This window comes from Nannospalax galili, unplaced genomic scaffold (genome assembly GCF_000622305.1).
Source record: "Nannospalax galili isolate Female #2095 unplaced genomic scaffold, S.galili_v1.0 scaffold305, whole genome shotgun sequence".
NCBI lineage: Eukaryota > Metazoa > Chordata > Mammalia > Rodentia > Spalacidae > Nannospalax > Nannospalax galili.
Genome location: NW_008356258.1, coordinates 2196860 through 2224277, shown reverse-complemented (window position 1 = coordinate 2224277; position 27418 = coordinate 2196860). Strand labels below are relative to the sequence as shown.

General features: G+C 40.2%; 1 protein-coding gene across 4 annotated transcripts in view; it reads left to right on the top strand.

Annotated features, from left to right (window-relative positions):
- The first annotated feature begins 1702 nt into the window (after positions 1-1702).
- The window catches only part of Gatb (glutamyl-tRNA amidotransferase subunit B), an 87824-nt gene continuing 62108 nt past the window's right edge, over positions 1703-27418 (top strand). Inside the window, exons 1-3 of one of the 4 annotated variants that reach the window (XM_029556762.1) lie at positions 1703-1923; positions 3865-4015; positions 18913-19038. In XM_029556762.1, coding sequence (XP_029412622.1) covers positions 1748-1923; positions 3865-4015; positions 18913-19038 — 453 coding nt within the window. In that variant the 5' untranslated portion in view covers positions 1703-1747. Of the gene's footprint in view, positions 1924-3864; positions 4016-17256; positions 17381-18912; positions 19039-27418 lie in introns of those variants that run through there. The other 3 variants (XM_029556761.1, XM_008854255.3, XM_029556763.1) reach the window with 3 other exon arrangements.

The window sequence follows — 27418 nt, the reverse complement described above, 5'->3', positions numbered from 1 at the left end:
GGGTTTATTTCTAGAATTCAACATCCAAGTCCTTTCAGAGGTAATTTGTATCAAGCGAATGATTTGTCAGAATAGTAAAAAAAAAAAAAAAATGCAGGGTGCCTATCTTTTTTTTTCCTGCTCCATATTCAGTTAGGCATCTATAATGTCTGATTTCTCCTCTTGGAAGCCTCCAAGACAACCAAACACATACCTTTTCACAGAAAACCTGTTCTTTTTCTGACTTCCTTACCTTAGTGAATAATGACATGAGACACCCAGATATACAAGCCAGAAACTCCGAAGTTACTTGCCACCACCCCCCTCCGCCATCCTAGCCAATCCATCATCAGTTCTTCAATCTCACCTTCTACACCTGTCTGAAACAGATCACTTTCTCTTTGCCTCCATCACTACCCTAATTCATCATCACTTTCCTGAACACCTACCCTCTAAACAGCATTCAGCCCTGTCTATTGTCAAATGCATTCTCCACACTGCTTCACCAAATATTCTAGAGGTGCCTACTTTGTACTCTGGAAATACTGTCGTGAAGAACACAGAGGAAACAGAAGATAAACATCAGGTAACTGTTAAGTACTGTGTGAAGAATTATAATCAGATGATTAAAAAAAGAGTGCTGTTCCAGACTATGTTTTCAACTACAAAGAATCACCTGGAGTTTCCATACGGGGTATGAGGGATTTTGTTCGCTTGCTTTCGCCTTGCTGAGGTAGAAATCAGCACCCTGTGCATGCTAGGTAAGCGCGGTATGACTGACGTATATTCCCAGTCCGGGATATGAGTTTTGAAGTCAAACAATAAAAGAAATCCATTTGTGACAGTTATCTCCATCAAAGCTTCCTAGCATATGAGGAAATTACTTCAGATGATGGTTGAGGAAAAAAAAATATTAAGTAAAAATACTCATGAAAGTTCAGTCTAGGTCTGTTCGTCTCCAAGTACTTCTGCTTAAATATAGTGCTTTTTACCTACATGAAAGCTTTTTTTTCTTTTCTTTTTTTTTTTTCCAGGTCTTTTTGAGACAGGTTCTCCCTGTAGCCCCAGCTGTTCTGGAACTCACTACGTAGACCAGGCTGGCCTGGCACTCATAGAGATCCGCCTGCCTCTGCCTCCCTAGTGCTGGGATGAAAGGTGTGCGCCACCTCGCCCGGCAATAAAAGCATATTTAAAAGAAGAAAAACACTTTTCTGTATGCTTCTCTCCCTAAGATGTAAACTCTATAAAATGACACTCCTAAGTGTCCTCCTGTCTGCATCACCAGTGCCTAAGAATCGGACTAGGAATATAGCAAGCATACAAGTAAGCAATGATTGGTATAAATACACAAATTTGTGTGAAGTGCAGCAGAGAGCGAAAATTAACGGGGTACGGGTTTAGGACGTCTTCGTAGTATTGTCAGAGTCATTTATTTCAATTTGTAAGCTTAAGTGGGTTATAAATCCTTGATCAGGCTTCTTGGTCCTCTAGCAACAAGCTCTCACACTTACACCCGCGGTCACAGCCACAAAGCTCACCAGCTCCGGGCTAGGAGGAGTCACGCCTCCTGACCCAGAAACCCTCCCATCCTCTCCCCCAGGTCCACTTCCCGACAGAGTTCCGGCAGCCTTCCAGTGGCAATAGTTGCCGGGAATAGTAGTCTTCCGGTCTATGCGCACACCGTTGTGGAGCATTGCTAGAACTACGCTTCCCAGGAAGCCTTGCGGCAGGGGCGGCTAGGTCACCTGATCCGGACTTCGGCGGTGCAATGGCGGCGCCCTTGCTCCGGTGGGGCTGTCCTGGAAGACGCTGGGCTTTAGTGTGGATTGACCGCGGGTCCCGCCTCCGAAGTAGGACTCCGACTCTGCCCACGACCGAGAGGACGAGGGGACAGAGTTCAGGGACTCAGCAGCCCCTCCACACGGCCCAGAAGTCGAGAAAAGGGTATACAGTCTTCATACTATTTCCGTCCGTCTGAGCCTAGTGCAAGTGCGGGGCGAAGAAGATGGCCCTTATGTTTTTGGTGGGCGGGAGGGTGTTCGCCTATATAGCGTGAATCCCTGAAGCCTAAATGAAAAATGAAACAGGCCTCTCAGCTCCACCCCCCACGTGTAAACTTCTGTTCTAAGTCGGCATATTTGGACAACGTACTAGTGAAAAATAGCAAGTGTTTTCTTGAGCTGCCTGCACAGGCAGAAGGTTGGAACCGGATAGATAACCCTAATAGTGGGGGTCTGTGACACTAGATTCTGGGTCGTGTTTAGCTGACATTTACGTCACCTCGGGCTAGTATGGTAGAAAACAGTTTTTATATACAAGACCTGGGTAGTAGAGGCTTAATGTCATTAGTCAAAAGACCACCTATCCGTGGAGGCGTTTTACGTTGAACGTGTGGGGCTAGACCTAGGAGGATGTACTCAATTGAAGAAATCGCCCTCTTGGTTATGTAGAGTTTTGCTTATTCTGCCAGTTACTTCCTAAACAGCTATTGACACTTCAGTGTATAAGATTTAAATAGTTTCTTTAAAAATACGGAAACAGGACTGGAGAGATGGCTCAGAGGTTAAGAACACTGGTTGTTCGTGCAGAAGACCCGGGTTCGAATCCCAGCACCCACATGGCAGCTAACAACTGTCCATAACTCCAGTCCCAGGGGACCCGACAGCCTCTTCTGACTTCCTCGGGCATTGCATGACACGGGTGCACTTATCTACATGCAGGCAATACATGCATACACATAAAATAAAAAAAATAAATAAAATTTAAAAAAATACAGAAGCAAGGCATCTTTCTAATATTTTGTTTTGTTCTTTGAGACTGGCTTTTTTTTTCTGAGCTTTTCAGTAAAGGAGAGGGGAAAATGTCCAAAAGCATTAGATCATCTCCTTTTCATTCAATGAAACAGCAGAAATACTTTATTACATACAGAATGCAGAGTTTCTCATGAATTCATTTCCTCTCGCTTGTAGGCTTTGCTTTCCAAATTTTAAAAAGAAGGAACCGATCTTTTTACACAAGATGTAGATCTTCATGTGTTGATCGAAATAAAATTGAGTACATGTGAACAAAAATCTAGATAATATAGAAAACTGCTTGAGAGAACAGTAGGTTAGGAGCATACATAGATTTCATATGGAATAGAACATTTATAACGATCTGAAAAGAACTGTGTACTGGCCCAATAGAGTAGGAATGACCAGATAGAACTTAATGTAGCATTTCATAACTTAGCTTTGCTCACAATCAAGTATGAGCAGATGTAGAAATTTGAAAGTAGTTCTCAGGAATTGGAGGTAACTTGGAGGGTCAAAAAATATTGCATTTGATGGTTTAATGTTACTTAGAAGTTTTCAGGAGTGCTGTGTAATGTTGATTCGTTATATCTGTGTGACTGGTCATTGTAGCTGCAAGCGACAATGCAAGTAGTTGAGAATTTAATCATTATTTCTCTAGTACTAGAATCCTGCCATTTGTGTTAATTCTAATAATGACCAGAAGATAGCCTTCATCCACTTACCAAGTCATTTACTAAGTGATTAAGGAACAGTTGATTTAAAAGTTCCTGCTTTACAATGAAATTAGTCAAACAGCCATCACTTGATACCCATTTCTAAATTGTTTTAAGAAGCTAAATTGTTTTCTTCTCTATCACTCTCCTGCTTGTCATATCATGACCTTCCTGATACAGTGTTGTAATGAGTTTGCCAAACTGGTTGTAAGTGTTCATTATGGATCACTTTTGATTATTCACCAACAAAATATGACACATTTTAAATTATAAGGATAAATTTTCATAAACACATAGAATATTGACATTTGAGATTTAGGTTTATAGAAATTCACATGTGCTGACAAATGGAACTTAACCATTTTCTTTCTCTTTAGTGAACACAAATGGGCAGCTGTGGTAGGATTGGAAATTCATGCCCAGATTTCCTCCAACTCTAAACTCTTCTCTGGATCTCAAGTGTGTTTTGCAGCACCTCCAAATTCTTCGGTTTCTTTTTTTGATGCATCTCTGCCTGGAACTTTGCCGGTAAGCGTTTTCTTTGTTTGTTTATACAATGTTTTCATTAGAAAGTGTTTATGTGATGTTGAGTATGGATAATAATTTTCTTGTTTTAATAGCTGGACACGACTTTTAGGAAATACTTATGTAGGAAATTTTGGATAAGGATGATGAATTGATGTTTTATAAAGACTTGCCTGTGATTCTGTTACTAAATCTGAACATACTCATAGCGTGCATTTACTCATCTGACAAATAGTTTTAAATGCCTGTCAAATGTCAGATACTGTTAAAAACCTTCTCATAAAGATGAGCAAAGATCTCTGCCTTTGAAGGAATTCAGAGGCTGATGCATCTTATAAACAAGCAGAATGCAGTGTGATGACTGTTGTTCAGGTAATGTTCAGAGGGTGGGACACAGCAGAGGAATGTAATTCAGCAAAAGGAAGTGCTATTGGGAGAAAATGTAAGGACCCATTTGGTTAAGGAAGGATTACTGGAAAAGGTGGTGTCTAAGCTATTCTAAGTAGGAATTAGGGAGATAGATGGAGAAGTCAAAGGAAGGAGTGCATAGTATATGTAAAACCAATAGTGACCAACCACAATATGAGCTAATTATTGATTTAGGTACTCATTCTCATGTTACCCCAAAGAATGACCGAGCCCAGTGTAAGCATCAACAGGACTTTGAATGCATTTTGAAGAAAAAGTTGAAGAACTAGTGTAAATATTTGAGCTAATATATAGCTGATAGTCTATCCAAGACCTTTAGTATCAACTGAGGGTGGGGTTTTCTGCCATATTTAGGTGAATGTGTAGACCAGGTAATGATGAGGGTAACGTAGGCAGGGATTGTTATGGGGGTGGTTAACACTCTCAGACATTTAGATACAAGTGAAGGCTGACTGAACTGTCCAGGTTGGATGGTTGTTGCCAGTGTCTTCCATGTGCCTGCTTTGCCCAGAGCTTTGATTATATTGGGGCAGCATCTCAGTCTTAGAACGTTTTTCCTTATTTATACTTTTTGTCATAGAGGAATCCCATCCATCCAAACCACATCCATCCCAGGCTTCTGCTCATTTGCTATTGGATCTCACTGGTATAAGACAGATGTAGAGACTGTTCTTGTATGCAATTTATCTTTCTAGTTTACATTGTCTTTCTATGGAGAGAGATTTTTTGTTTGCTTGAGAAGAAACAGTTTTTCAGTTATACATGAGTTCTTTTCTTGGGCAAAGACCCAGTAGAAATAAAAAATATTTAGACAAGTTTTTTTCCTCATGTGGTAGTTAATTACCAAGGATTCAGGCATAAACCCTGAGTTCCTTCTAGGTTTTCCTAGCTGGGAATATGATCCTTAGTAGGGTACTCAGTGTACATTTAGAAACAGATCCATGTGCAGATAGGCACATTTTTTTGTAAACAGACAACAGACTCTTCACTTGTGCCTAAATATAGTCATATACTAGAGACAGTTCAAAAATATCTAGCAGGTTAACATAGTTGAAAGACTTCTTGTCTTGTATCTTAGAAGGTTCTTGTTCTGTGATAAGCAGGTCAGTAAAGCAGTGAGGGTGTTGAGGATATTGGAGCATTGCAAGTTTGGCTCACATTAATGAGATGGCAGGAAAAGGCTAGAAATACACTTTTGCATAAGCCTGGTTTATTTTCTTCATCAGAGCCAGTATTGCTTATGGTTTCAATAGCTTAAGTGACTGTTCTTGCAGCAGAGCTGATTTGCCTCTTTTTCAGAAATACTTCTCTTAAAGAGGAGGACCTAGTTTAGTATGGGAACAGAGTAACATGAAAATTCCTAGAATGAAACATCATCAGTTAAAGCATTTTAGATCCCTCTTATTTGCCTATCATTAGATTTAAAATGTTCTAGAGCACTTCTTTGAGCGCTATGAACATGGTATGATATTCTGATAGCCCTGCTTCTGGTAGCAAAAAAGAACTGATATGCATTCTCACATAGCTGTTTTTTTACCAACCTTGACATCTTGGTTTCACATGCTCTGTCATTTGGCTCTTATTTCTGTTCCGTGTTTTCCTGAGTAATCGTTCATGCTCGAATAGCATGCTTCTTGGGTTTTGTTGTTTTTGTTTTCTTTGTCTTTTTGAGACAGCTGGCCTGGAACTCACTATGTAGATCAGGCTGGCCTCTGCCTCCTGATTGCTAGGACTAAAGGAGTGTGCCACCATGTGCGACTCAAATAGAGCTCTTACCTATCTTCTAGATATCACTCTCCTATATATATATTTTAATTGATTTTTTTTCAGTTTCTAGAAAATATAATTTATGGTATTTAGATCCCCTCCCCATCTGCACCGCCCCTTTCTGTGTCCCCCCACCCAATTTAATGTACTCTATTTTATGTATAATAAGGCCTTATACAATCTAATTTATGTTCCCGAATGTCCTTCAGCATGAATCCATCCACTGGAGCCTGGTTGACCTACCAAGAATCACACTTGAAAGAGACTGGCTCTCTCTTCCCAGCAGCCATAGGTTGCCAATAGTTCCTTAGGTAGGATTGGGGTTTCTTACCCACTTCCCCATGTCTATGCTGGGATTTTGTTTGGTTTGAGTTTGCATGGGACTTGTGCATACTATGTCACCATTGCAGTGAGTTCCTATGAGTAACTGAAACTATTTCCTGGAAACTGGAAACTATTTCCTGGAAAACTATTTCCTGATAGTCATCTACCACCTCCGGCTCTTATAGTCTTTCCACTCCCTCCCCCACAATGATCCCTGAGCCTTGGGAGGCAGAATTTGATACAGGTGTTCTATTCAGGAATAAACACTCTACAGCCTCTTGTTCCCTGCACATTGGCCAGGTGTGGGTTTCTGTTTTAATCACCATCTACGGCATGAGGAAGCTTCTCTATTGAGAGTTGAGAGGTGCATTAATCTATGAATATAACAAAAAGTCATTAGGAGTCAGTTTATTACTATAACTAGTAGAAAACTTGGTTTAGTGTCTCCTGTATGCTCTTTGACCTATCTAGCCTCAGATTCCTAGGCCTGATATCAGTGTCAGTTCTAGATTCCATCTTACAAAGCTGACCATAAATTCAATTAGAAAGTGGTTGGTTACTCCCATAATATTTGTGCCACTGTGGCACCGGTGGGCATATCTTGCCAGGCCAGTTGTTGTAGTTCACAGGATTCACAGCTGGGTAAGACTGATGAATATTTTTTCCTTCTGGTAGCATGCTTAGCACCTTCTAGCACTATGAAAGCTAGCCAATAGAGATGAGGCTTTGAAGTAAGTCACTTGATTTCTCCTTGTTTGTCCTGTGACTCATGTATGTAGTGTCTTCAGCTATAGGGTCTTACAGTGAGGTTCTGGTTGGTAACTAAGAGCTGGGCAATGACTAATACAGTTTGAGGGTCTATAGGACTCCTGTGCCCCCCCCATTATAAGGTAACTTATTTTACTCTTTTTATAATGTACATACTTTAAGAAGCTTCTATAGTAGTAGGTTTCCATATGGCTTTTTCTAAAGGCGTTTAGGGTTCATTATCTCTCCTTAAACTCCCTCTTCTGCCCTGCCCTCCCATTCCACTCTCCATTTAACCCTTCCTATGACAAACGTTGCATATTCTCTCTCATAGCTGGATGCTAGCTTTGAAGTACTAGATACCGTGTTTCAACTAGAAAATCAGAGAAGGCACAGAGCTGATAATGGCCATGGGGGCAGGTCAGGCTTCCTGGGAGGAGTGGTAGAATGCCGTGATAGAAAGGGGGAAGGGGAACAATCAATATATATTTTTAATGTCTTATTTTTACACAAATGATTCATCAACATTTTAAAATCTAGCTATTTAGAGAAAAAAATACGTAGCATAAAAATAAAATTCAAGTGTACAAGCTAAAAATAAAAGTAAATATGCATAAAAACAAAATTCAGATATACAAGCTAAATATAAAAGTAAATGACAAATAGAATATAGGAGAATGTTCACTTGTTCTTAAGATGGGAAGACATTTTGTAAGCATGAAAGCAAGAAGAAAATCTCCTAAGACAAAACGATAGCAATTTGTATATTTTATTCATCCAAGTATTTATTGGCCCACCAATTCTTTTAAAAGTGTATTCTAAGAAAATAATATTTTAAAAATCGGGTGAGGTCTTACCTCCAGAGATGTCTATAGTAGGACTGTAATAATGTCGCTTTGGAAACAACCAGAATTTCCCAGTGGTAGGGGGATGGTTGCATAAATTATGATAAATTTATACAGTGGAGCATTATGAAGCCAATGATAATGTTTATGAAGATGTTTTAGTGGCCTAGGAAAATGCTAAAGATAAAGTTTTCATTGAGATGAATAGAATTTGCATGTTGATAGGTTAATCTTTTGACTCAGTTTTTTACTTGGAAAGTGAGGGTAAGATATTTAACTCATTTGCTTTGTATGAGAATTAAATGAATCAGTGCTCTTAAAATGCTTAGCCACTGCAAGTAATAAGTGCTCCATAAATCTAACCTGCTAGTATTATACATAGTGACTGGTGGCTAAGCACAGTTATGTTGCCAGTGACAGTAAAAGTAGCTGCTACACACAATAGTTGGTCTCCTTATCTGCATTTTATCAGTTAGGTAATCTAGCTTACAAACTAACCTGGTCCCCCTTGTCCTCATATACATGGAAAAAATCAAATCATCAATAATAGTATATTGAACAAAATTGTTTCTTTTAAATAGTTTTTTTTTTAAATTTTATGTGTATGAGTGTCTTGTCTGTATGTATGCAAGTGCACCTGTGTGGTGTAATGCCCATGGAGGTCAGAAGAAGGCATTGGAGCCCCTGGAACTGGAGTTACAAATAGTTGTTAACCACCATGTAGGTGCTAAGAACTGAATCCAGTCCTCTGCAAGAGCAGTCAGTGCTCTTAATTGCTGAGCCATCTCAGCCCCCCAAAATTATTTCTAATAAAAATGATTACTTCATTTTCAGAAGAGAAGGCTGCTAAGATTTTTTTAAAGGTATCATTATATAGAGGACATTTGTTCAAAAAGTAGTGACCATTTGTTTTCCGGCTATCATATAGGAAGATAGAAAAAGGCAGTCAAAATAATATAGGTTATAGTGAAAGTCTTTTTCTATGGGCCACATTTTGTCTATATGTAATTTCTTTTGCCCTGGGAGCCTGTTAAAGAGAAGTCCATTATTACAGATGCCCAAGTGGCTCTAAAACTAGTGCTTTAAGATGTTTCAAAATCAGTCAGTAAATACTTCTTCAGAACATTCAAAGCGTATGATATTATCTCTTGATTTAGTAAAAACAAGATTATTATTTAAATTGGTATAATGTCTGTCTTTTAATTTATCTTTATTTTATGTGTATGCGTGTATTGCCTGCATGTAGGTAAGTACACCCTTGTCGTGCAGTGCCTATGGAGGACAGAAGATGCTGTCAGATCCCCTGGAACTGGAGTTACAGACAGTTGTTAGCTGCCATGTGGGTGCTGGGATTCAAACCTGGGCCTTCTGCAAGGACAGCCAGTGTTCTTAACTGCTGAGCCATCTCTCTAGCCCTAATGTCTGTCTTTCTGTATACACTTTATTCTCTCTCTCTCTTGTTCTCTCTCTCTCTCTCTCTCTCTCGTTGCCTTCATTTGTTCCCTTGGGTGACATTTTGGGATGGGTAGGCAGAGACAGGAGTTTGTCAAATTGACTAAAAAGTCAATAGAATGTGCTAAGACCAGAAGAAAACCAGAACATGACTAGGAATCAGAACATGTTCCATGTATCACCGGCAATGCAAAAGCCACTGGTGTCTGCCCTCTGAACTCTAGGGTGTCCATTACTCATCTCTGTTTTTAGAAGTTCTGGTATGTCCATCTTTCCTCTTCCTTTCCAAAACGAGAATCTGTAAGAATGTCTATGGAGATTATGTGTGCTAAAGGTAGAGTCTCAGATGTTGACCCTTGGGGGCATGTGTCTCTCAGTAGAAAGCCACCTAGCTGTGACTGTCCTCAAGCAAAGCCCACCAGTCAGCAAGCCTGGAAGGGTCACATAGAGCTTAAATGAACATTTTACTAAATCACATTACAGTGTAGATTGACAACCACAAATCACCAGACATTTGAGGAAATTCTCCAACACGACAGAATCTTTAATAATAATAATAATAATAAAAGCTAAAAGAACTAGGAGGCAGTAAATAATGTAAAAGAAGGGTTAAAAATATCCTTCAAAGCTTTAGCAGTCCTCCAAGAAATAAGAGAAGGGGGCTACATCGTTGAGACAAGAACAGAATGTAACTTTAAAGAAATAACAGAAATAAAAGTGAACTCTTAGAAATTAAAATTATGGTGCCTTTCCCTGTCTCCCAAAGAAACCCCAAAAGAGTCTGACAATAAAGTCAACAAAATCTTCCTGAAAACAAATGTGCAGTGAACTGAACAATAACTATGGACTTGATCTGGGAAATTTCAATGTCTGATTGGTAGAAAACAGGTGTGAGGAAACCATCACATAACACAGATTCATTTCCATGAACTGAAGGACATGTATGTCCAAGTGGAAAGGACCTACAGACCAAAGAAAATAAAAACTGCCTCACACACAGGCTTGTCATGAAATTTATGAACACTGGGGCCAAAGATAAGATCCTGAAACAGTTTACAGAGAAGAAAATACAAGTTGGATTATGCGCAAAGGATTGGGATCAGATGTTAGACATCTCAACAGTAGCACTTAAGGCTGGAGGAGAACGGAAGATATTGAAAATTCTTAGCAGAAAATAAATCATTCTCATCTAGATTTCTGCCCCTGAGCTCTCCATGTGTGCTAGTAGAATAATGCTAGTTGTAAACAGGCAGTCTTGCAAAATTTGCCTTGCAGGGCCAGGACCTCCTGAAGTCATGGACATCTAGGTTGCTAACTCTTTAGCCTGTGGGGAAGAGGAAAGCCAGCTCCAGCATAAAGGACTCTGGGAAAAATGGGGAGGTGGGGACAGCAGGGATCTGGTACTTGTGTAGAGATTAATGTGTAAGCTGGAATCTCTGAGAAGAATAAGCAGTAAATACATAAAAAGCCAACGGAAGGCCTATCAAGTATAGGAAAGCTCTAGAAACGAAAGAAAACCACACGTCCTCAAAGGAGAAACTTTTTAAGTAGTAATAGAAGCAGTGACTACTGACCTAACAAAATCTATGATGCAACTCAGATTAGGAAATGGACTACATTCTTATTTACTGTAATTGGGAGTCACATTCTAAATTCCTAAAAGAAAAATAAATGCTTCGGGAATAGTTTCGGCCAGTTAGAGGCTCCTTTCTCCTCACTGTAGACTCCAATTTAGTTGATTTGCTTTGTTTCTTTTGGAGGAGGGGTTGGGACGTAGGGTTGTCATTGTTCTGTTGTTTATTTGTAATTAGGCAATAAGTAAAAGATTTAAAGCTACCAAGAGATAGATTTTTAGTCATAGAAGGATTTTTTCCAAGGTTTCTTTTTATGTTATATACAAGTTAAAAATAAGTCATGTTGCCTGTACCAATTTCTCAGTCTCCTGCTGGTGAAATTTCTTTCTTTTTTTTTTTTCCTGTTCTCCAAGGCCAAACAATGAAGACCCTCTTTTCCTTCCATCCTTAGAGCTCCCACCTTCAGTCCAAATTTAGGAGAAATAGACTCTTGTACAATCTGGATTCATCCATACTTAGGCTCCTGTGTGTGGTGCAAGTCCCTGTTCTGTGGTGTAGTGAATGACCATCCTAGCTAACTGATACAGATTTTCCTGTTACTCAGCTTATCCTGGGGGTGAGCATATTCTATTTTTAAACAGTTATAATAAAGTACTAAGGCATGGGGAAGCCCTTATGATAGAGTAATATAAAAATATTGCAAAATGTTTCCTGTTGTTATCATGCCAGTTATCTTCTGGAAATGAGATGGACCAAGTCTTGTGGCTCCAAGTTCTAAAAACAAGTACACTATGTCATTGTGACAGTTTATCAAGTCTGTCTTTTTTGCCAGATTAAGGAAGCCTTGTCATGGCAAATGGCCAAGCAGCCTCAGCCTTTGCCAGCAGGTGATGGATTTTCCAAAGGTCTTCTGGCGCAGGGTATTATTTAAAAATGGGAAGATAAATACCACACTGAACAGCCCAAAGATCTGAAGGTGCTTGCCACCAGGAACAGGACTGAGTGTTGAGGGGAGGGTGGGGAGGGTGGGGTAGGGCATTCCTGCTTTTCTTTATCAATTCAAGGTTTTTGCTGAATATTTTGTTAAGATATTAAAAGTTAAGGTTAAATGAATAAAGACAAAGGAGGAGGAAGTCATCGAGTGATTAAGCGTCCTGTGAAAGCAGATGTTTCCAGAGCACAGGGAGAAAGACCAGTCACCCTTGTAGCCTGAGGGGAAGACGGTCCGTCCTCACAGACACGCAAATACATTTTTAGGTTTGGGCACGCAAAGCTGAGGAAGCCCCCATTGGTTTGTCCTCTTCCAACACATATGTCTTGTATTTCACTCTCCTGATGTGTCTTTTGCATTCTGGGTCTGTGGATGATGAACTCTTAGGTTTTGTCTCTCCATCTGTTTTTCTCTTCCCTCGGTCTTGAATGATAGTGTGGAATTCTATGTTGACATTTACTTCCCCTCAGCACTTTGAAGACGCGATTTCACTGTCCTCAGGCATCTACTGCTGATGAGGAGTCTGTCTTTGTAGGTAATTTGTTCTTTCTGTCTCTGAAAACTTTAGCCAGGATGGTCCTAGGTATGGATTTGTTATCATCTGCTCTCATCTGTGCTCAATGTGATTTTCAACTTGACTGGACTTTACCTTGTATTGTAGAGTTGTCTTGTAGGATGAATTCATGGCAGCCATTGGACTTTATTGGATGAACAGCTCCTGGGTTTCTCAGCTCCCAGCTATCACACAGCTTAGGTAGTACCAGTGTCCTGCCTCACACCCAAACCAGATCCAAGGTTCAGAGGGTTTGATTTCTCAGAGCTTTTTTCCAACCCTGAGGTGTGTTGCCTCCTCTATGTCCACTTCTAAATGGTGGCCCATTTTCTGACTGGGCTGGGAATTTTGGCTCACAGCTTTCCCTAGGGAGCCACTCAAGCTCCCTAGCCCTGGTGGCCTCACAGCCTTGATTTTTGCTCTAGGATGTTTTCAGTCACCCACAGCTGGTGCCTTCAGCTGCATTAACAATAATGGTCAGCTAACAGAATGCTTACTACATGGCAGGTTAGCTTGTTTTCACCTCCTAACAACCATGTGAGGCAGTTACTATGGTTATGGCAATTAGAAAGTAAGTGGAGAAGCCAGGATTAAAAGCCAGTAGTGTGGCTTCTGAGTTCATGTTCTTGACCCCGTGCTGCCCTGACTCTTTTTGAGTACCCCTAGCTATCACATGGTCTTAAATTCACATCACTGCTGTGGCCCTGGGGGATTCTTTATTGCATTGAGTTTGGCTGTGTCGATTAGGTAAATGTGCATGCATGTAGTATTTATAAACTTATACATGTGTACAAATGTGTCTGTGTAAATATAGCACTCTACTCCCTCCCTCCCTCCATTACTTGTCTGTACCATGCCTGCCTCTGTCACGGCTGCCATCCTGACCTCTGGGTAAACATCCCCTTTCTGGTTCCAGGTTGGTGACCCTTCTTCTGAATGGGTTTTAGGAGCACAGGCATTTTTATCTTCTTATTTTATCTTGGTTTTAGAATTTTATGGAATTCCATCATAAATCTTCAGACCGCAAAGGTCAGTCAGCCCATTTTGCTGCTTATTGGCAGGTTTACAGATAAACCAGAGATAGCTTCCTCTCTTTTTATTAGCGAAGATGCAGCCTTGTTCATTATTTTCACCCAATAAAGCTTCCTACTGTGGTACAGAATTGCCCTTAAATTATTAACTAATCATTTGTCTGCAGAACTATAAATAGGATCCTAGATTATTCATTTAGAGTTGACTGTTTTCTGTTTATTGGCATCATTCCAATTTTTCTTCTTGAAAATTGATGTGAAATGGGAAGAAAATTGGAAACAAAATATATTTATTAGCCAAAATGTCATAGGATTTATAAGTCTGCTCATTCCATAATTGACCAAATAATATTTCTAGGAATGGTGAGATTTTACCAAGGCATCACATTCATGCATTGTGATTTCAAATGCCTGACCACTCCTAGTGTTGGTCCTTAAGTAGGAGAAGAAAGAGAGGACACTTGCCCTTGCTGCCCCAGCCAGTAGGGATGCTCAGCGTGGCTCAGTAGATAATGTCTTCTGTGATCAGGCTGTGCCACAAGGAGATTAACTGGAAACCAGCAAGTCTGTTCTTGTTTTGCTTCTCTGGAAGCCATTAATCTGTATGTAGCACAGAACCCCCTAGCAACCACAAATGCCTCTTTTTTTTTTAATCTTCCAGAACTGGGAAAAGATAATAAAAGCTTTTTTCCCACACATGTATGCAAAAACGCTCTCTTTTCTTGGGATCAGCCTGTCTAAAAGAGCATTTGGGGCTTTCCAGGACAGAAATGTTTAGAATTGTCCCTGGCAGCTGTGGAATGAAAACTGGAACGTTGTTTACTGTGTTCTACAGAGCTTTATCACAGGAGTATAGACTATTGTTAGTAAGAAGAAGGAGCATGGAGAGGAGAATAAATGTGGTGAGATGCTCGCCCCCTGGGGGTGCATTAGTGATGCACACACCCTTTCTTGTGCGCTGTGTGCATTCTTGACTCTAAGCCTGCAGATTGCACCAGAAAAGGTTCCATCTCCCTGAAGATGAGGATGTGAATACTTTTGTAAAGTACTTTAGGCTTGATTTATTTAAAATTTCTTCATGACATTTCTTTAAAGTTAGGTAAGTTGGCAATATTTCTGCTCTCTGAACAAAGAAGATATTACTAATAACTTTTGTTTTTAAGGGCCAGTCAGTTTAGAAATACTTCCCTAGATCTAGCAACCCACGGGCCTTCCTGACCCTTAAGTGTAAACATAATTATAAGTTATTTTTAACTTAAAACTTAGAAATGAAGCAGCAAGTCATGAAAACATCAGGGAAAAGTGTTTAAGTGCATTCATTTATAATCAGATCTATTTTTAATTCAATGTCCATTCACACTTTGATGCTGTTTACTTAGTTGGCTAAGAAGACAAAATTGACAGTTTTCTATTAAGTTTTTTTCCATTTCATTGATTTTCTTTAATGTAATCTGTAGAAGTTATAATTACATAGTGTTCTCAGACTTTATTCATGCCAGTCACCCTCTGAGTCACTGTTACAGAATTTCTCCATTGCTTTGTAGAATCTGGTGTTCAAGGATGAAATGTTCTGCCCTGTATCCCGTTCCAGTATAAAACTAATTTATCTAAATCCCAGCAAAAAGTAGGCAAGCGAGTAAGAGGCCCCAACCTTTGCTGAGGAACTACTGGCAACCAGCAGCTGCTTGGAGAGGGAGAGTGGTTTTCTTTAAAGGTATACTGCTAGAGGTTAACTAGATTCCAGTGGATGGACCCATATTTAAGGGCACTTGGGGACACAAATTTCACTTGGTAGGCCTTAATGTATATGACAGAGAACATGAAATCAGGCAGGAGGCATTAAGAGGAATACAGATAGTAGGAGTCTAAATAGGATAAAAATATTTTGTAGGAAATTCACAAAAATTCAATTAAAAATCAAATAAAAATAAAAACGTTTATCTGTGGGCTCAGACTTAGAGAAGTGGAGGTTCTCTTTAGCTCTGAAACTCTTCTAGCAGTCCAGACTTGCTTAGTGACATTTCTTGGATGTCTCTCATGAAGTCAGATGACCCATCACAATGATGGACTTTTGTCCTCAGCAGGCAGTGTGACCTCACCTCTCATGTGGGAGCATTTGACTCCTTCCCTGCCATGGACCTTTTTGTATTTCTCAGTGCTTCTTGAAAGCCTTCCTCATCACAACCATTTTCACCTCCTCAAGCGTTCATCCAGTCTCAAGCAACCTTCGCGACTGCATTCATAGTGATGCTTTTGCTTCCGTCAGTATGTTTGTTTCATATAGTTGATTGATCATCCTTTTATGTATGTTGCTTAGAGGGATTTCTGTGTTTAAGGTTCTAAAAAAGCAGTTCATGGGTCTTTGGGGGGCCACTTGATAGTACCTTGCTTAGAGCATGGATATAACATCTTGACTATTTCTTTTATATACTTATATATTAAAATATATATAATGAAGAGAAAGCATGAAAGGATTTTCCAAGCATCTAAAACCCTTGATATATACATATATATATTTTGGTCTTTTTGAGACAGGGTCTCCCTGCTGTAGCCCCAGCTGTCCTGGAACTCACTGTGTAGACCAGGCTGGCATTGAGCTCACAGAGCTCCACCTGCCTCTGCCTCCCAAGTGCTGGGATTAAAGGTGTGTACCAACCATGCCCAGCCAATTCTTGATATTTTTAATCCTCTTTATGAGTTTCTTTTCAAAATGTATTATGTGCTTTCCTAACTTTCAAATAGAGTATACCAAACATGAGGCAACCTTTACTTGATTGCTTAAGGTTATCAACAACATCAGTTACTGCTGGTGCTGTAATATAATGGTGTCTTGCAGGACTATTGAGGTGTGCAAAGCTGTCTGATCCAGGAAATGCTGGCAATAGCCTGTTCTTTTTAGATTTCCTAGTACAGTGTTTCTCCTAGTGTTTGCAGCCATTACCTCCCACCTTTCTCTCTTTTTTAAAGCCACTGTCAGCGTTTGACTCTAGAAGCCTTTCTTGCTCATTTTCCACTTCTGAATTATTATTTCTGATTTCCACCAACCCAGAAAACCAGATCACTGTGTTTGTTAAAGTAAATAAGAGCAAAGCTCTGCATAGAGCTGTGTCCCACAAAGTAAAGTACACAGACAGTATGAGAGCCAGCTAGTTTCTTGAAGCTACAGACCTTATGTGACTAGCTAGGGTAGAAAGAATTCCTGAAAGTCACTGGGCTCAGTCCAGATAAAAGATGTGCTATTGTGACTTGCCACCCACGGGTAATTATTAGTCACTCGAATTTGCACCAGTGTTACTCTCCTTTTAACAGTCAGCTTCTGTGTTAGTCAGGGTTCACTAGAGGAGCAGAACTGAAGGGATGAATGTGTGTTACACGGGAGAGTTATTAGATTGGCTTGCATTGCGGGATCTGCATAGTCCAGCAGTAGCCGTCTGCGCAGTGGAGTCTGAGAAACTGGTAGTTGTTCAGTTCACAAGGCTGGATGTCTCAGTATTCCCAATCTGGCCCTCAAGGCCTGGAGGATCCTTGGAGAGCTGCTGTTCCTCAGTCCATGTTGGAAGACGGAAGAAACTGTTTCGCCATTCTGCTGACAGTGAAGGATGGCAGCAGTGGTGGCAGCAAGGTAGACAGACACGCTCACCAACAAGGAGTGAAGGTGAGCAAGCAGAAGCAGCCCCGCTTTGCCCTTAGACCGCTTTGTATTTGGGCTGCCAGGGAGGGTGTTGCTCACTCCGAAAAAGGGTCCTCACCCTCAGTTAATGCTTTAGGGAATACCCCCACAGACCCACCAAGGTGGGTCAATTAGTTGATTCCAGATCCAAGCAAGCTGACAACCAAAATTACCCATCACAGCTTCCATCTGTGTCTATTATAGACAGAGTTGCAGGAGGTCAGATTCAAACAGATGACTATTGTTTTACAGATAGGTAAACATATGAATATATCTCAACACATGAATACCATGAACAAATGTATGTAATATGCTTATAGATGTATACCCAGCTGCTTATACATACAGAGGCATTGACTGCACAGCATGAACACCGAGGATGTGTGCTGTATGTCATGACCTCTGGTTATGAGAACTGTACCTGGAGAGAGAGAAGAAGAAATGAATAAAAGGAGACCTAACCTAATTCACCACAAATCAGTACCCCATGTACTGGATAAAACTCTTGATCTTAGGCAGCTTGCCAGTATGCATGCATATCACCATGCAAATAGTGGTTAACAATGAAAAAATCTTTTAGAATCTTTTATTTGTCTTTCATTTTGGGTAATTTTCTCTATAGTCACTTCCAATTCACTGACTCACTTCTTACTGTACCTCTTCTGTAACAAGTCCATTGATTTTTTTTTACTTCACTGTATCTCATTTATAGAAATTCTATTCTCTTTCAAATATCTTGTTCTAAAAACAGCATATTCATTTTTCATATATCCAGATATTTGTTTCTTTAAAAACTTTAAATCTGCTTTTTTATAGTATATAGTAATTCTACATGAATATGCCTGAGTGATTTTCTTCTGCTTTTGTTAGTAATTCTAGTTAAAGGTAGTTGTTTTGCAATTTTGATTTATGAAGTCATGCCTGATAGGGATCTATTAGTGGTTTGGGTTGAGGAGGAATCTTTTTCCGTTGGCTTTAGTCCAGTGCTCCAATTCTGTGGTACAGCTATTTTTTACTTTAGCTTTTAGATTGAGTATTCCTGGACCACAGAGTTAGTAAATTTGGTCTAAGCTTGCTTGAGATAGACTGTCAATTCAGGGCAGGTTCTTTCCAACTTAAAAATCTGAGTTAAGAATTTACTAAAGTTGAAACTTCAAGACCATGTAGCTTGGGCTGCATCCATGGCTGTGAATGTGGTAACTCAGAATGGGACAGGAAAGGCACCTTTTTACCTCTTTGGCTCCCTCTCCCTTGGGTCCCCTCTCAATGTAGTTCTTTATGTATGGTGGTTCTTTAATACTGGTTGAAACTGAGCTCTGTCCATTTTGTAGCTCGTTTTATCATCCTCTTGCCATGGATATGGATTATGTGAGCCTTTTCCAATTCTACTTAAATGTATAAGAATATACATGTTCACCTCATACTTAAAAACATTGATCAACTTTATAAAAGCACTGAAACAAAATACCTGAGATAATGAACTTAAAAAGAGATAAGGTGTATTTATTTTGTTTCAGTCCCTAGTCACTTGGCCCAGCTGCTTTGGACCTATGGCAGTATATCACATCATCCTGGGAACATCTAGCAGAGGAAGCATATTCAACTCATGGCAGCCAGGAAGTGAAAGAGAGAGAAAGGAAGAGGTCAGCATCCCATAATCCTGAACAAGGTTGCTCAGAGGGTACAGCATTTGTCATTAAACCCGATGACCTGAGTTTGATCCCTGGGACCCACATGATGGAAGGAGAAGCAACTCCTGAGTTTTCCTCTGACATCACATGGGTCCCCCCTGCCTCCCTCTCCCAATACATGAATAAATGCAATTTAAAAAAGTGATGCCAAACTTCCCATTAGACCCTCACCTCATAATGATTCTACATAAAGCTTCCAGTAACACCAAGTTGGGAACCAAGCCTTCAGCACATGGACCTTTGGGAGACATTTTAGCACTGGCCTAGACTTTAGCACTGATCTTCTTTTAAATCTTTAACAAGTCTCCTAACTCCTGTGGAAATGATAGCACCTCATTCCTCTCAAGGACTGACAAAAGACAATACAATAGAAGTAAGAGGAACAGCTGGCTCTGGTGGGAGGACTTAGTGAAGACTTTGAGAGTTCATTTTCTCCTCCATCCTAAGCCTGGGGAACCCAAGGGACTTCATCTAACCTTGTCCCTGGGTGAACAGCTCACAGACTTGTGTTTCTAGGCATTGGCACTCGTTTCTGGTAATGGGCTGTCTGCAGGCAATACGCTCATCTCCCTGAACTCATTCTTAAGCAAGAAACCTTCAGTATTATGTTTACAGGAAGGAAGGACTTTTGTCCCATTTCCATGTTCCCTTACTGGTTTTCTTTCTCCTCAAAATACATTCGTCAATGAGAAGGGAGTACAGCAACCCTTGTTAAGGACATAGTATCATACTTAGAATTGTTAACTGTTTAAAATGGACTTTGTCTAACCCAACACAAACACACACACACACACACACACACACACACACACAAAGCTCCCCCCGCCTACTTTTACCCTCTCGCGGATCTAAATACTATCAAACTATATTGTATGAAGATCACAAAAATCAATAAAATATTTTAAAAGTATGTTCAAGTTGGGCATGGCAGCACATGCCTTTCATCCCTTCATTCAGGAGGCAGAGGTAGGAGGATTGCTATGAGATGGAGGCCAGCTGGGGATGACCTACATAGCACGTCCCAGCCAGAGCTACAGAGTAGGACCCTGTTTCAACCTTCCCACCAAATATGTTTTGAAATTTTAATACCTGATGACCGCATTTACATCACTTACCCGCCTCCCTCTGCCTCCCCACTCCCTCTCAACACACACACACACACACACACACACACACACACAGAGGCACGCACGCATGCATGCTCACGCACGCGTGCACGATTTGTAATGTTAGAAAAGGAGGTAGAGATATATAGAAAATAAACTATGAACACAGTACCAAATATGCCTGGGAGTGTAAAAGCTTAGGGGTCTTTTGTTGATATAAATATGTAGCAGTTAAAAAAAAATACCTAGCAGTGTTCTGTGACACTATTTCTGTCTGACATTCAGGTGGCTCATACAGGCTTTGTTCTGATGATTTATACTAGAAGCCTGTAATAAAATGCAGCCTGAAATCATGCAGCTGGGTCCCATTCATTTTTCTTCCATAGACAGTTCTGGAACTTAAAACATTGCAGGAGATTTGGAAAAGCTCTTCCCTCCCAGGAAATGCATATGTGGCTATGGTAGCTGCTCCTTTGGATTTCTTCTACTTCAGAGTGTCATGATGCTATTGGATTTCTAGGTGGTTTCATGAATACTAGAAAAGAGCCTCCTAGAAGATGTGGTACAGTTTTAGGAGTTAATAGAAATAATACTCCTTTCCTCTGTCTAGTGAAAACCAATTGAGAAATTAGCATTAGAAATTAGTCAGGTAGATGAGGATGAACATGTCTACTTCATTATTGACAATTACTTGTTTGATAAATGCACTTGATATGTAGCCAGATGGCTTCTAATACTTTGAGCCTAAGTTCACCTCAGCTTCCCACAACTGCAGGCCTTCCATTTGTAAGGAAGAGCATTTGCAAAAAAATGACCACATGGCTGGAGTGGTTGAGAATACACTACCCATGTGGGCCTGCTGATCTAAGGAGGGTTTATATAAGACAGCTGTGATGGAAATGCTCAGGCAGAAACAGCCCGTCTACATGTGCCCAGTTCCTTTTCTCAAGTCACTTGTCAGAAAAGTGACCCTTCTGAGGACCAGAGGCTATGGTGTAGCGAGAAAGGCCTGCCGTATAGAAATGTAGGACAAGGGCATTGCCTGAGCTCTTGAGGAGAGGAAGTATGAGGCTAGCCTTTTAGATTCTACGTCATGTCTGGAAGGAAATGGGAGACACTTTTGAGGTTGGGTTCTGTGGAACTCTTTGTCTGCACTGCAAGTATATACTTGTAGTCTGTGAGTCTAAGGGAGGCCTATCACAGTGGCCTGTTTGAGGTCTTTGGGGTGGGCCTTTCTGAGTCAGAATTTTCTGCACGTCTTCAGATGCATGTTTAGTATCACGGAGTGGGGAAGAGTTGGCTGTCTTTATACCACAGCATCTTGGAGAATTTTTTCCCTCAGCTCTTTTTAGAATCTTGGCAAAGCTAGGAAGTCATTTTGCCTTGGCATCCCAGAGATGACAAACATGGGCTTGGTGATTCTGGCAGAGCTAAGTAGTTGTGCTAGGCGCCTCGAAGAGCGTTTTGTTCCCCATGGCAGAGAGTCCTTGCTATGAGCCTTGTGCTTCCCAGCCTTCCATGCCTGGGCATGTCCTATGGAAAGGACTGGAGCCGGGGCAGGAACAATAGGTGGGAATGAAAATATGCTTGTGTTTCCAAGAGCCTTAAAATATTACATTCTAAATTTTGCTGCACAGATCTTTCATATGTTTAGAAGCAAGAAGTATAATTAATCAAGGGTCTTTGTCATGCTCTGCCACTTCCTTAGGAAATGCAGACAGGTGGGAATCTGTGACTGTCAGTGGGGTTTTGAATTTTCAGAAGTATTTGCCAATGTACATGCTGTCCCAATGAGCAAGGTCAGGAGCACTAACCCCACTCCATATGTGAGGCAGCTAAAGGCTGGATTGATTTACTCAAGGACAGGGAGGTTAGCAGCCTACCTAAAAATAGGACTGAGAATTGCCTCATTGCCATTCTTAGCAAAAAGAACCAGACTGTGTTCCCTTCTGCAGTATTTGCTAATTGTTCATTTCCAACCAAGTATAACCGGGAGTTTTTCCTTTATAGCTTTTTGTAAACCTTGAGAATGCCTGTAGTCATTTATAACCTTTGTTTACCTGTCACAGCCAGCTAGCTGCTTATTTACCTTATTTCTTATTCGCTTCCATTTTTACATCTATACAGAGAAATTCACGTCTATGAAATACTTCCCAAACTCTCAGGTGGCACATAAATTTTATTTGATATTATTATAATACTCATGCTTTTGACTTTGCATTATTAAAATGTAAACACATACTTTCATTTTATAGTGGCCAATAGGGTTGGTGGAAGGGGGTGTATGGTAAACATATAGTACTATCCTGAATAACTTATATGGCATATATTCACAGTAGTCTATGTAACAATTAATATTAAATTTTCAATAATAGATTCAGAAAAGCACAAATTTAGAAATGTTCGTGCATGCTTACAGAGTAATGTAACAGAATGGAAGAAGTCTTAGAAAATAAAACTCAGAACTTTAGGGAAAGCCAAATTTTTTTTCCTTTTAAAAAGTATTTTATTTTATTTTTAGTTATGTGTATGTATGTGTGTCTATATGTAGCTATGCTCATGTGAGTGCAGTGCCCACAGAGGCCAGAGGCACTGGATCCCCCAGGAACTAGAGTTACAAGTGGTTGTGAGATGCTTGACATGGGTCCTGGCAACCAGACTCTGCAAGAACAATATATGCTCTTAACTGTTGAGCCATCTCTTCAGCCCCACTAAATGTATTTTTCTATTAAATAACTGGGAAAAATTTTTTCCCTACGAGGTAAAAGAACAAATCTTAGGGGAGGAAGGAATTGGAAAAGAGGGAATGGGAGCTTGGATTTGGTCCAAACACGTTATATTCATTTGTGAATATTAAGAAATACATATTAAATTTAAAAAGAAAAAAACTTTCATGTTCTTAAAAAATACACACGTGTACATACAAATGTATGATATTTATATGTAGGATCTACTAGGCTTTTATGTAGGTACTATAAAATTCCATGTTCGCAGATTTTTGTTGTTGTTGGTCATTTATTTTACTGAGAGCTGTTCCATTGTCTACATAGGAGGCTGAATATATACTGTGACCCTACTGAGTCTCCAGGTCAGGTAGTTTATGTATAGTGTATACCTAATACAGTTACAGAATACATTCATTTCTAAAACTTATTTTCAGCAACAGTGAATGGAAGCATTAGTTAGAATCAGGTTATGTAGCCCCACCTCCAGCTCCGCCTTTCCTTCCTCTGTCTTGTGTGAGACATCTCACTGTCTTCTCGGGTAGGAGAATTTCCAATTCCTTATCCCCTCTCCTATACTTTTATTTAGAAACCATTCAAATTAATAGAAAAGATGAAGGAACTGTACAGTGATATCTACCTTGTACCTAGATCACCCCCCCTTTGGAAGAGTGCCCTGAGAGTAAGTCACAGGTACCACAGTACTTTATCTCTAAAATATTTCAGCCTCCATCACCTAAGAACAAGGACACTCTCATGGATGGATTCCTGTTTGAGTCACACTCAGAAAACCTAGCACTGACACAGTATCTGACACAGTTCATAGTCAAGTTTATCCTGTTTTCTTCCCATGCCAGAATCCAGTAGACGATTACACGTTGCATTTTATTCTCATGTCTCTGTGGTCTTTATTTTCCCTTTTTTCGTGTCTCTTCACTCTCTCCTTTTCCCTCCTTTTACACTTTTCCTTTCCCTTTCCTTCAGACTCACTGTTAGACTCACTTCTCAGGGCATTCTTGGGATGGTTGAACATAGCAAGTGCAGCTCTTGATAGAAGGGCCTGTATTTGTTTCTGCTCTTCATGGGCTTTGTCCACCAAATTCCTTATTCATACCAATAGTGAATACCTAGCTGCGCATCATTTTTTTGTACTTAGCATTTGGATGGTTCAAGCCAGTTTCTTTCTCAGATATAGTCAAGTCTTTCGATTTAATACTAATTTTCTGTATATATACAGAAGAAAGTCAACCTCGTCCTGGATCATTAAAGTACTTCACTCATCAAACTGGTGTTTTTGTCACTCCCTCTGATTGTGCCTGAGGTTTCAGTGATGCAGTTTGTCATTCTACTCCATCAAGTCTCCAGATGCAGCTTCGTTTGTAAACTTAAGGACAAGTCAGAAAAGTTGCCATTTCAGTATGGCTACAAGTCCGAAATGAAGAGGTTTGTACATTTTAGCCCTTTTCCTGTTTAAATGCTGTAAAAAAGTCTTAAGATGAAAGACAAATATTTGGAAATTAAGTAGGGAGAAATACTTCTTCATTAATGAAAATCTTGGACCTGGAACTAGAGAGAAGGCTCAGCAGTTAAGAACACTGGCTGTTCTTGCAGAAGACCTGGGTTCGAATCCAGTTCCAGGGGCTGTGACAGCCTCTTCTGTACCCTATGGGCATTGCACTGCACGGGTGCACTTACATACATGCAGGCAATATACTCATACACATAAAACAAAAATAATAAATAAAAAGTATTGAACCTATCCCAAAATTTGTTAAAAAGAACAATGAGTTTTTTGTTTGCTTGGTGGATTGATTTCATTTTGTTCCCTTGATTCCTGTGTCCTTTCTGTGCCTTCATAAGTCTTTTCTCCCTCAACTCATTGAATTTCAAAAGCAGCTACTACTGTAGGAGATAGGACGTCACAGATGTGTGGCCGCACCATGTGAGGTCCTTTTCTTGGACCTGAGACTGGGAGCTGCTTCCAGCCACAGGCAAGCATACAGTGGTATACAGAAAATTGTGCTTCACTATAAAGCGGAAGATGAAGCAGTGGGAGCTTCCTGACACATTAAGAAGTATGGCCTCTGTTCCACTGGAGACGGCACAGTAATTATCACAAAAGGTGTTGGTTATCGTTTAAGGGGGAAATATTATGTTGACATAATACATAATTTTAGCATCTGTTATGCCTTACCTTGGATTGTAAATCTAGACTAATAGATCTATGGAGCTGTTTAAACCTTTTCTCATTAGGTTCCCTAGCGTCCTTGAAAATTTTGCAAATGAAGGATTCACCTAAGGTGTGTACTTTGCATTTATTAACATGTCCTTTCTGAAACCAGCATTACTAAGTATTTACCAGGGTATCCACCCTTTTTATTTGATTTACAGGACAGTCTTGCAAAATAAAGTCTTCCCTCAGCAGTTGAAGAAACAGACCTGAAGAGGTTAGGTCATGTCCAACAGCTACAGTAGTAACAGTGAGGTTCAGACTCAGGTCTTTTAGACTCAGTTTGCCCCACTTCAAGTATTTGTAAAAGTCTGCTTGGACATCAGGTTCATTGCCACATGGCAGATGAGCAACTGCTACAAGTTTGTGAGGACAGAAAGAGACCAGTTGACCTACACATGCAGTCTTGTGTTTTACTGATACCAGCCACTCTCTGACTTTCCCATCTAACTTGGCTAACTGGCCACAAATCAGACTATACAAGAGTAGTTGGGCCATTGACCTCTAATCCCAACGTGAAATCAAAATAACTATGCAGTCTTATGTGAGAACTCTTTTAAGTTGAAGGCAGACTTCAGGCTGACATAGGCCTAAGGATCCTTTCCTTTCTTGCGCTCCCAGGGTCAGTCTCAGATCTTAGTATTCCAGAATTCATGGAAGAACGAAAGAGACTGCTCCAGTGCCCGCAGTGTGGAGGCTACTGGTCCCCAGTCTTAGCTGGTGGTGATATGGCAACTGGCTGTGGGCTGCCTGAGCTTGCCAGTATGCAGAGACAGGAGGAAAATGAGACTTCTGGCCCTTTAGACCAAAGAAGGATTCTTACCTTCGTTTTGACTGCCTGCGAGGAGTGAAAGAGGGCTGGAGAGGGAAGCAAGCAGTGAGACTGCCAACCGCACTGCACTTCCTTTACCAGGAATCACTGCCTGTGCGACGAGCATGTGATTGTTCTCTGATGTGAAGGAGGAACTTAAATAAAAGAGGAAAGGTAGTATTCACCTTCTTCTTTTCCCATAGAGAACACATATAACTTATTGAGTATCCATGTATATGTTTAATCACTGCATATACCAACCAGTTCTTTCAGTGCTAAAATGATACTTTAAAATTAACTGACTGACCAGTTTCAGCAAGCTTATGTATTGTAGCAATTGTATTTGTTTTGGGTATGATAAAAGGGTTCAATGGTGAGAAAAGGTATAGGGGTGAGGAAGCAGGGAACCATTTTCTCTATGGTAATGAAAATTTATCATGTGGCAACTTGCTTTGAATACGAATCAGAGGGAGTTCAGGCTTTGAGACAAATTTATGGTTAGCAGTAAGACCAAGGCCTGTTTTACTGCCTTATTTTTACTTAATAAATTTTAATTACTTTCTCTCCATAAATTAAGACATTTACCATGCTATATCCTAATTATCAGATTTGTCATATATAGCATAAATTTCGCAGAGTAATTGCCATTTGGGCTTTTTGGAAAGTATCCCCTTATAGTCTTTGTTTTAATGCTTCAGGAACTGGATTTTGAATGATGATACAGTGTTGCCTTGTCACCTCAGTTTTATAAGGACACATTGATGATACTCACTGGACTGTGGGTATTGTATCATCATGGTTTACCAGATAAAGGTGGAGTAGGAAGGGCAGAGGGATGGGGTGAGTTGCCGACTACTCTGAAAGATATGCATTTTTTTCCCCTTTGAAGCACACCCAAAATACTTCATGGTATATAGGTCCTTTAATAAACAGGCTTTAATGAGCAGATATATTTGTAATTAGTACAATTTCACATGAAAATACTCAAATCCTAGAGAATGTTTTATTGACTTAAGTTATATAATCTTTTTTTTCTCTTTTAATTTTATTTTATGTGTATGAGTGTATTGCCTGCATGTATGTGAGTGCACCCGTGTTGGAGGTCAGAAGAGGGCTTCGGATTCCCCTGGAACTAGAGTTAAGGACGGTTCGTAGCCGCCATGTGGGTGTTGGGAATCGAACCCGGGTCCTCTTTATTCTGACAATTTGCTCAGCAGATCCTCTCCTAGTCCTGAATGTAGACTCAGAGCTCAGTTCAAATCAGGTTGAGCAATTGCATATATTCCGTATAAACTAGCTGTATTTCATCATTCCTAGTAGGTACAAAGGGAGCCAACAGAGTTTTCTGTTTTCTGTTAACTGCACAGACTTGAGAGTTCAGCGTTTTATTGATTATTTATCAAGAGAAAGGTCACAGAAATGGATGTGAAAATGCATGTGCTTGCCATTCCAGTCAGGCCTG